At 38.6% G+C, this 10573-nt stretch overlaps 2 protein-coding genes across 3 annotated transcripts; one reads left to right on the top strand and one right to left on the bottom strand.

The window, feature by feature from the left end:
- Window positions 1–4071: 4071 nt before the first annotated feature.
- Window positions 4072–5752, top strand: LOC149713621 (uncharacterized). 2 transcript variants are annotated; one of them, XM_089843911.1, is made up of 3 exons: window positions 4072–4481; window positions 4538–4969; window positions 5055–5130. In XM_089843911.1, exons 1-3 carry the CDS (start codon window positions 4274–4276, stop codon window positions 5084–5086), a joined length of 672 nt encoding a protein of 223 aa, XP_089700037.1. In that variant the 5' UTR covers window positions 4072–4273; the 3' UTR covers window positions 5087–5130. The 2 variants fall into 2 exon arrangements, with proteins under 2 accessions (XP_089700037.1, XP_089700036.1); XM_089843910.1 differs by having other exon boundaries at window positions 4538–5752.
- Window positions 5753–5776: 24 nt separating this feature from the next.
- LOC149713620 (uncharacterized) lies at window positions 5777–7046 on the bottom strand. The gene is made up of 2 exons (XM_089844069.1): window positions 6841–7046; window positions 5777–6616 (listed from the first exon to the last, which is right to left on the bottom strand). Exons 1-2 carry the CDS (start codon window positions 6910–6912, stop codon window positions 5777–5779), a joined length of 912 nt encoding a protein of 303 aa, XP_089700195.1. The 5' UTR covers window positions 6913–7046.
- Between the last annotated feature and the right edge of the window lie 3527 nt (window positions 7047–10573).

Here is a 10573-nt window from a genome sequence, read left to right as displayed (position 1 = left end):
TCACTCTCCCTCCTTATAATACCCTCGCTCCCTCTCTTTAAACCTCGCTCCCTCTCTTTAAACCTCGCACCCTCCCTTCAAAACCTTCCCTCTCTTTCAAAACCTCGCTCAATCCCTTCAAAACCTTCCCTCTCTTTCAAAACCTCGCTCTCCCTCTTTTTAATACCCTCGCTCCCTCTCTTTAAACCTCGCTCCCTCCCTTCAAAACCTTCCCTCTCTTTCTAAACCTCGCTCTCCCTCCTTATAATACCCTCGCTCCCTCTCTTTACACCTCGCTCTCTCCCTGCAAAACCTTCCCTCTCTTTCTTAAACTCGCTCCCTCTCTTTAAACCTCGCTCCCTCCCTTCAAAAGCTTCCCTCTCTTTCTAAACCTCGTTCTCCCTCCTTATAATACCCTCGCTCTCCCTCCTTATAATACCCTCGCTCCCTCTCTTTAAACCTCGCTCCCTCTCCTTATAAAAGCCTCGCTCTCCTTCCTTATAATACCCTCGCTCCCTCTCCATATAAAAGCCTCGCTCCCTCTCCTTATAAAAGCCTCGCTCTCCCTCCTTATAATACCCTCGCTCCCTCTCCTTATAAAAACTTCGCTCCCTCTCCTTATAAAAGCCTCGATCCCCCTCTTCATAATAGACTTGCTCCCCCTCTTTATAATAGAGTCGCTCCCCCTCTTTATAATAGACTCGCTCCCCCTCTTTATAATAGACTCGCTCCCCCCTCTATATAATAGACTCGCTCCCCCCTCTATATAATAGACTCGCTCCCCCTCTTTACAATAGCCGCGCTCTCTCCTCAGAAAAAACGGTCGCTCTCTCCCCTCAGGAAAACGGTCGCTCTCTTCCCTCAAGGTAGCGTCCGGGCTTGCTTGTTTTTTATCGTTGCCTTCCACAGTACATTTTTTTGTTGGGATGCGCTATTTTGCAAAGCCATACAGTTGCGGTGAAGATATTCAAACAGCTCGTGCTACTTTGCAGACCGTAGTTCAGGAGACTCATATGCAGACTCTGTATAGGTTGGAATTATATACAAATTATTACGGATAATTACAGATAATTATAAAATAAAGTGCAAAATAAACTAAAATCTTATTATCCATATTTTTTTCATGTAATACCATGCCAATTTTCTGGGTAATTTTAAAATAAAGTGACGTAGCTTATGTTTAAAAAGGCAAAGCTCTGGTGCTTAACTATGCAAACGTTAGCTCACACGATTGTCAGATATTGAAGAGGTAATTTCGGAATTTACTCGGGTACAAGCATGCTTGTTGTAGTGTTTTTCGACAGTCATTTAGGCGGTCCAAAACAGTCCGAAAATTAGTGAGTGCACTTTTCGGCAAATTTCAAAATGAATTAATTAATCTTCATTAACAAATTTATTCTAATATCAATTTTGTCTGTAAGTTGTACTCAAGCATTTATTGTGCAACTTTAGAAATAATTGCTTTTGTGTTATGAATTTAATTAACTTTAAGGTATGTTTCCGTTTCTCCCAATCTCAGATTGGTGGTTGCCCATTTCCGCAGAGTTTTATTTTTCACACCTTAAAAACCCATAGCCCGTTTCCGCACAATTTTTCATAACCCATTTCCGCACAGTTTAATAAAAAAAAACAATTTTTACTTTCTTTTAGAAACCTTAAGCTTGGGCTGCTGACTCATTGGAACGAAAATAGGAAAAATATGAGGTTTTATGATTATAAAATTTTCGATACTATTTAACGATAGATTTAATTTTGATACAGATTTTACAAACGGTATTTAAAAAATGCTCCTTTTACTTCTTTTTTTTAACAAAAACACACTTAATTAAATGCTAACGTCTATCAATACACTTTTCTTTATAGATAGTGATATTGCAATGGTCAAATCACAAGTTTAATAGGATACCTCTATTGTAGCATGACCTAACTGAACCAAACCGAACCCGAACCAAACCTAATCTAACCCTAACCGAACCCGAACCAAACCTAACCCTAAGCGAACCTAACCTAATCAAAACTAAACCGAACCGAAGCCGAACCAAACCGAATCCAACCCTAAACGAACCGAACCGAACCTAACCTAGCCAAAACCTAACCGAACCAAACAGAACCTAACTGAGTGGGAATGTTATGGTAAAAAATGGTGAACTAAAATTTTAATGTAGAAATGGGTTATAAAAAGTGTGCGGAATTGGGCTATGATTCTCGAAAATTGTGCGGAAATGGGCATCCTCGCTCAGATTTCCCAATCGGATTTTTTCTCCCAATTTTTCAGATTCCCATTTTCCCCGAAACCACGTTCCTCCCGAAGCTCTTAGATACAGAATTTAGTAAGGTGGAATTGATTAGGTTCGTTCATAAGTTTATAAGATATGTTCCATAAGTATGTCACTACCCATACTTCGTAATGTTAGAGGCTTAATTAGAGCTAGTTCAAGAATGACGTGAGAATTGACTACACTCGGTTTTGCAGTCCATCCTCCTCTTTAGTCTGTACTAAGCCTTTGACAGCGCCTCACTAGGCGCCGCTTTACGAGAATCTATGACGTTTCACCTACGTCACTTCATGACAAGCTTTCATTAACGACTGACACACTTATGGTTCGTTGCAGTTGTAATTGATTACTTTAGGTTATGTTTGGTTGTAATTGATTAAATTAGGTTAGATTTGGTCGGAATTGATTAAATTTGAAAAGGTTGGATTTGGTTGGCATTGATTAAAGTAGATTTGGTTATGTTTGGTTGGAATTGCACAAATTAGATTAGTATTGGTTTGATTTGGCTGGATTTGATTTATTGAAGTAATGTTTCACTGGGTTTGAATAAATAAATTCAGGTTAGGTTTGGTTGAAATTGATTAAATTAGGTTAGGTCAGGTTTTTTTTAAATTGATTAAATTCGGTTAGGCCAGGTTTGGTGGTAAGTGAATAAATAAGGTTAGATTTGGTTGGAATTCATTATTAAATTTGGTTAGGTTAGGTCGAGGGGGCTGACACTTCAGGAACTCGGTGTACAAGTGGAAATGAACTCGCAAGAACTCTCACGAATTCGTCAGAACTCCGAGATCTCTTGATTGAGAACTCCTGGAAACTAGCTAGAAATCTCTAGAATTCAGAATAAACTCGCTAGAATTCTCTCGAATTCAGAAGAACTCGCGAGAACTCTCACAAATTCAGAAGAACTCGCACAAACTTTCCCGAATTCAGAAGAACTCGCACGAACTTTCCCGAATTCAGAAGAACTCAGAAACTCTTTCTAATTCGCCATATGTCTAATCAGCGCCACTAGCGGAGGGTCTGAAAACTACTCCCATTGAGTCTAGGGCGCCATACACGGGTTCGCAGAATTTCCGTCAGATGGCGCGGCGCTCGAGCCCTGGCGGTGATTCTGCAAACCCGTGTATGGCGCCCTAGACTCAATGGAAGTAGTTTTCAGACCGTCCGCAAGTGGCGCGGATTAGAACTCGCAAGAAACTCTTTGGAATTCAATAGAACACGCAAGAAACTCTTTGGAATTCAATAGAACTCGCAAGAAACTCTTTGGAATTCAATAAAACTCGCAAGAAAAACTCTTTGGAATTCAATAGAACTCGCAAGAAAAACTCTTTGGAATTCAATAGAACTCGCAAGAAACTCTTCCGATTTCAATAGAACTCTCTCGTATTCAGAAGATCTCTTGCGAACTCAGCAAAATTCGAACTCAGGGTTACACAAAAAAATGAAGTGTCTACACCCTCGCAATTAAGATTGTACGAACTGTACTTTTTCTCCTAATATCTTTATACTTTTGGTAATACCATAAGTTAATTATCCTCCTCTAAGTACACAAAACGCTATGCTTCCTATGGCAATAGTGTCTGTTTGGATTCCATTACAAAGACCCTATACCCTATCCGTAACATGTATCAACTCAACATTAATACAAAATTGTGCTGTATGAGCTAGCGCTTCCTACATATTCTTTACTACGCTTTAGGCCTGAAACCTGCTTCGAACTCGCCAGAGAGAAGAATTTTTGGGTTCGGTTTGAAAAATACTTTCCACCCAATACCCTACGCGAGAGATAAAAATACGAAGTTTTGAGATAGCGGGAGGGAAGGTTCACCTGCCAGCTTGACTACTAACAGAAATACTACTAGTGATTATATAGTGAACTCTCCCAAAATATTCGCAAACGCCACTGAATAGGGTGCCACCTTGCGGCATTCTATGGAACCTGGGAGAGAAGGATACCTAGCAGACGACGTTAGTGGGAATTGTTGTGGTTTAGCAAATTGGCTATTTATTTAATAATTATGCCTCAACCAAGCAATGTTTATTGCTCTGTTCCTCAGTGCAATTCATCTAAAAAAAGATGTATACCTGGTTTAAGTATGCACGCCTTCCCCAAAGATAAAAAACAGCGGTCTTTGTGGCAAATGAAACTCAAAATCGGTAAAAACATAACAAATTCGATGCGAGTCTGTAGCCTACATTTCCTACGGTCAGACTACTTCTTCCCAGGTTAGTACTATTTTGGTTGTGGTATTTAATTTTAAATTAATTAATATTTTTCATAGATTTACCTAGTGAGAAAAAAAGATTAAAGAGAGGAGTTATACCCTCCAGATGCTTGCCAGTTAGTCAATTGGAAGTTAATGGAATTATTAAACGGAAAATTCCCCGGAAAAGTCCTCGCAAAAGCCCCAGAAAGAGCCCCTTTAAGAAGAGAAATGAAAATTTAAATGAAGCTGGGATTCAGGTAGAAGAAACAAGTCACATCCGAGAATGCACTCTACGGGAAGCTGATGTTCAATGTGACAGTTGTGAAATGGCAGATGTTTCTGTGCAAGTTAACACGCTGACAATAGAGAAATTTAGCCTTCTTAATCTCATTAAGACTGATAAAGATCTAAATACGATGTGCGGTCTTCCATCTTTTGAGTGTTTTCGAACAATTGTAAACTGCATGGAAGACATTATCACAGTGAAAACCTTACTGCCCGTTGAAGGTCTCGTAACTTTGGTTCTTACAAAAATGAAGCTCAATTTGACATACAGTGTGCTCTCAACTATGTTTAAAATTCCCGAAACTAGTTGTAGACGATATTTTCAAGGAGCAGTGTTAGCGTTAGCGGATGTTTTGAGAGATACAGTAGAATGGCCATCAAAGGATGAAATACAGAAAAATATACCACAATGTTTCGAGAATTTCAAAAACATGGTGGTAGTTTTAGACTGTAGTGAAATACCTATTGAGAAGCCAAAGTGTCTGAGGTGTAGTTTGTTGACATACTCATTCTACAAGGGAGTTAACACAGCTAAGTTTTTAGTTGGTGTTTCTCCCGCAGGGCACTTAACATTTTTCAGTGACGCTTATGGTGGTAGAGCCTCGGACAAATTCATCACGTCAGACACTAAAATTCTTGACCGATTAATACCTTACGTAGATGGGGTCATGGTAGACAAAGGCTTTTACATAGAGCAAGAATGTTACGACAGAGGGATTGAACTTATAAGGCCTCCGTACCTTGGGAAGAAGAAACAATTAACAGCTCAAGAGGCTCGACAAAATGTAGCGATAGCAAAGGCAAGGGTACACGTTGAGAGAGCGATTCAACGCTTTAAAATCTTTGCCATTTTTAACCAAAAGCTTGAATGGGAGATGTTACCATATCTAAATGCAATGAAAGACATAGGAGCTTCTATCGTCAACTTATCCCGACCTATATTAAGCGATAAAAGATTCTAATATCATTAAACAAATAAATTCAAACAGATTAAATTGAAAATTTAAGAATTGGACTTTTTTATTTCCATCATTCTACTGCAATTTTTGGAAGCAAATATTTAAAATACACGGTTTTTAATTTCATTAAATACTTGTCAAGAAATGCTAAGTCACGATAAACATGAATGATAAATATTTCATTTAATTTTTGACCAAACACGATGAAATGGCAAACGTTTAAGTTGGTTAAAGCCATCCCAAGTTGAATCTGGCCATAATATTTGTGTTTCTTTTTTAGGGCATAAACCCCATTGGTTTTAGTCAAATATTTAATTTTTTTGCTGTCAAATATTTTATCGAGAGAATCATTTTGGGCTTCAAAGGAGCATTTAACTTCAATTAGGGCTACTGGTATGCCTCCTTCAAAAACTATTCCATCTGGGCTATAGCCTAGCCACGGCAATAAATAATTAATAATAAGGCCTATAGATACAACAGTTGAGCCCGTTACTTCTTGGTATTTCCTAATTGCGTTTAATTCGTTGGCCTGACCAAATTTTGTATACTTATTTCCCTTGAACTCAATGTTTTTTAAATGATTTGTTATTTTTTTCACCCAATCCCCATTATACGTAAATAAGGCATAGCTGGTTGATCCTGTAATTCGAACTCTCCTGAGTTGTACCCAAATTTCTTTACAGTCGGAGCCATCACCACCCTGCTTTTCAGTCTCGATAGCGATTTTTAAAGCTTCTTCTTCAGTGATAACAATTCTTTCGCGGTAAAAGTTTTGCTGTTCCAGCTTTTCTATTTCCATCTGAGGTGCACTAATGCTGTCTATTACACAATTTTTATCTGAAGCGTGCTTCAACAAAACCCTACATGATTCTTTATTTGTGTCCAAAGTGCTATCCAAATTAGCTTCATTCTGAAATTGATTAAAATTCCCATTAACAGATGGGTTAGGTTCAGAAATAGCAAGCTCAGAAGCATGATTGAGACTAATTGGTAGGTTTGGTTCGGAGGTGACTAGGTTAGATTGCAGGTTGGGTTCGGTGGTGACTAGATTTGATTGCAGGTTGGGTTCAGTGGTGACTAGATTAGGTTGCAGATTGGGTTTGTTGGTGACTAGGTTAGTACTGCGTACTCTACCTTTCTTGTGTAAAGAAATTGCAGAGTCCGGCGCACACTCAAGCAATTTGCGTTTGAAATGCTGTTTCTCATCAGCTGACGGCTCCCGATGAAATCCCACAATTTTTTTCACGTGGCACATTTCAGTTAATGGTACTGGATCATACATTGACTTAGCGTCACTTTTCCTTTTGCCCCATTGTTGCGTTATATCGGTGCAGCTTAAATCATCTCAGGAACAGAAGTAACGCCACACAATGTTTACATTTCTCTAGAAGGCCTGATTTGCAAGAGCAAACAACCGAGAAGTCGCCTTTAACATTTAATGAACAATTTAATTCGAGGGGTTCGCCTTTTAAATCACTCGTTTTCAAGCAAAGTGCGACAATCTTCAAATTATGTTCTTCTCTTTTCTGTATTCCACAACATACCAAATGTTTACTTTTCAAAACTTCTTCTCCCTCTACAAGGCACCGTTTTCTTTCTCCTTGATAATCAATATATTGTAGAATAGACTCGATAGAAACCGAAAATTTCACTTCCTCCATGTTCTAATAAATGTAACTTACATGAAAATAGTTTTTAAACTACTAATTTTAAGAGTAAGCGCGATAAAAAGTGCTAAACTGTCTATACACCGACAAGCGCTATCCTTCTCTCGTCCGCCATTTTGAAATTCCGTAGCACCCCCTATATTCAGTGGCGTTTGCGAATAGCTCCACATATTTAGTAACCGTCTCGGCCGTTCGGTGGCTGCACCTCGACAGAATTTTCTCTCTTTCGATCTTAGAGCCATACAAGTTCTGACGTCAAGCTACCCTGCCGAAGATACCCAGCCGAAACCCCGCATTTGTGTACTTAGAGGAGGATAATTAACTTATGGTAATACACAGGTTTTTTCTTCGTACTCGTAGAATCTTTTTATATCCAACTATGTTTAGTTACCTTTTCGTCGGTATTTGAAAATTTTGGGGAAAAATGTAACGGAAATATACCGGTAAATTAAGTTTTTTAGGATACGGCCCGCCAAAATGATCTGCTCTATGGGACTTTAACATTAGACATAAAGTAGTTGGCTCGGCCCTTATTGAAAGTGTTTTCTTCGGATTCAACGGTTCAAATATCTTGAAAATTTACAGAGACGTGAAATGAAGGTTTCTAAATTGTCGTCCAAAGTTTCAAAGTTTAAAACCAATAGTTATTTTTCCCAAAATTCCTAAAAATTTGGTTTTTGAGTGAGCGCAACATTATTAATTGTTTCAATTCCAACCTAACGAAACCTGCCCTATAAAAGAAGCAGTATTTTGCTAAAGAAGATGTATTCGACCAAAATAAAGACTTTCCAAATATAGTTAAAAACGTATAGAAAACATTTCCAATAAGAAAGCGGCCTAACCTAACCTATTTTTTCAATTCCAAACTAAATTAATTAATTAACCTTATTAACTATAATACAACCAAACCTAACGTAATTTAATCAATTCCAATTAAACGTAACCAAGCCAAATTTAATCAATGACAACCAAATCCAACCTTTTTAAATTTAATCAATGACAACCAAATCCAACCTTTTTAAATTTAATCAATTCCAACCAAACCTAACCTAATGTAATCAATTGCAACTGCAACGAACCTAATCAATTCCACCTTACTAAATTCTGTATCTAAGAGCTTTGGGAGGAACGTGATTTTGGGGAAAATGGGAGTCTGAAAAATTGGGAGAAATAATCCGATTGGGAGAAATGGAAATCTTAAAAATTGGGAGAAAAAATCCGATTATTAAATCTGAGATGGGGAGAAATGGAAACATACCTTAAAGTGAATTAAATTCATAACACTAAAGCAATTATTTCTAAAGTTGCACAATAAATGCTTGAGTACAACTTACAGACAAAATTGATATTAGAATAAATTTGTTAATAAAGATTAATTAATTCATTTTGCAATTTGCCGAAAAGTGCACTCACTAATTTTCGGACTGTTTTGGACCGCCTAAATGACTGTCGAAAAACACTACAACAAGCATGCTTGTACCCGAGTAAATACCGAAATTACCTCTTCAATATCTGACAATCGTGTGAGCTAACGTTTGCATAGTTAAGCACCAGAGCTTTGTCTTTTTAACCATAAGCTACGTCACTTTATTTTAAAATTACCCAGAAAATTGGCATGGTATTACATGAAAAAAATATGGATAATAAGATTTTAGTTTATTTTGCACTTTATTTTATAATTATCTGTAATTATCCGTAATAATTTGTATATAATTCCAACCTATACAGAGTCTGCATATGAGTCTCCTGAACTACGGTCTGCAAAGTAGCACGAGCTGTTTGAAAATCTTCACCGCAACTGTATGGCTTTGCAAAATAGCGCATCCCAACAAAAAAATGTACTGTGGAAGGCACCGATAGAAAACAAGCAAGCCCGGACGCTATCTTGAGGGGAGAGAGCGACCGTTTTTTCTTAGGAGAGAGCGCGGCTATTGTATAGACGGGGAGCGAGTCTATTATAAAGAGGGGGAGCGAGTCTATTATGAAGAGGAGGATCGAGGCTTTTATAAAGAGAGGAAGCGAAGCTTTTATAAGGAGAGGGAGCGAAGCTTTTATAAGGAGAGGGAGCGAGGGTATTATAAGGAGGGAGAGCGAGGCTTTTATAAGGAGAGGGAGCGAGGCTTTTATATGGAGAGGGAGCGAGGGTATTATAAGGAGGGAGAGCGAGGCTTTTATAAGGAGAGGGAGCGAGGCTTTTATATGGAGAGGGAGCGAGGGTATTATAAGGAAGGAGAGCGAGGCTTTTATAAGGAGAGGGAGCGAGGCTTTTATAAGGAGAGGGAGTGAGGTTTAAAGAGAGGGAGCGAGGGTATTATAAGGAGGTAGAGCGAGGTTTAGAAAGAGAGGGAAGGTTTTGAAGGGAGGGAGCAGGGTTTAAAGAGAGGGAGCGAGTTTTAGAAAGAGAGGGAAGGTTTTGCAGGGAGAGAGCGAGGTTTAAAGAGAGGGAGCGAGGGTATTATAAGGAGGGAGCGAGGGTATTATAAGGAGGGAGAGCGAGGTTTAGAAAGAGAGGGAAGGTTTTGAAGGGAGGGAGCGAGGTTTAAAGAGAGGGAAGGTTTTGAAGGGAGGGAGCGAGGTTTTGAAAGAGAGGGAAGGTTTTGAATGGAGGGTGCGAGGTTTAAAGAGAGGGAGCGAGGGTATTATAAGGAGGGAGAGCGCGAAATATCTAAGGAGGGAGAGCGAATTTCGAATTTTGTCCGCTTTGGCTCGCCATAATATGTGGCTAAAAATCAAGAATAATAATTGATGTACCAAACCGCTCTGACAAAGGTATACTTAAATGAACGAAATTTTAAATGCAACCCAGATGTCAGGCGTGAGTTACCAATAGCATTTTCTAATGTGGATCTTATGATAAAACTTTCCCCTGACTCTTGACCCTCCGTCGCGAATTAGTGAAAGAAAAAATAACTATACTATAAGCTTCATCTCTGAAGGAATATTCACCCTAAACCAGCGGCTATTTTTCAAATTGTTCCTTTAAGAGGTTTGGGTTTTGGAGTCTTGCCCTGTTTGCCACAGCTAACCGACAGCGCCACATGCTATTACCATGAATCAATAAATAGATTCGTGCTATTTCACTTAGTTAACCTCAGCAAGTTTTGATAGTCTCATTTAAAATTTTAAAACGATAAATAAAATTGCAGTTGAAAAGCGTATAATTGTTTCGCCAAGATTGGATTGTCCTGTAATCGGATACA

Source organism: Phalangium opilio, unplaced genomic scaffold (assembly GCF_054372755.1).
Source record: "Phalangium opilio isolate 3A_F unplaced genomic scaffold, DU_Popi_V2 ptg000009l_1, whole genome shotgun sequence".
In the NCBI taxonomy this organism is placed as follows: domain Eukaryota; kingdom Metazoa; phylum Arthropoda; class Arachnida; order Opiliones; family Phalangiidae; genus Phalangium; species Phalangium opilio.
The sequence above is the reverse complement of the archived record's forward strand: the minus strand, read 5'-3'. Positions and strand labels throughout refer to the sequence as shown.

Coding starts and splice junctions, on each gene's coding strand:
- LOC149713620 (XM_089844069.1), bottom strand. CDS start 6,912: ATGAGAAACAGCATTTCAAACGCAAATTGCTTGAGTGTGCGCCGGACT. Junction 6,617..6,840: donor AATTTCTTTACACAAGAAAG/GTAGAGTACGCA, acceptor AATCAATTTCAG/AATGAAGCTAATTTGGATAG.
- LOC149713621 (XM_089843910.1), top strand. CDS start 4,274: ATGCCTCAACCAAGCAATGTTTATTGCTCTGTTCCTCAGTGCAATTCA. Junction 4,482..4,537: donor GTCAGACTACTTCTTCCCAG/GTTAGTACTATT, acceptor TATTTTTCATAG/ATTTACCTAGTGAGAAAAAA.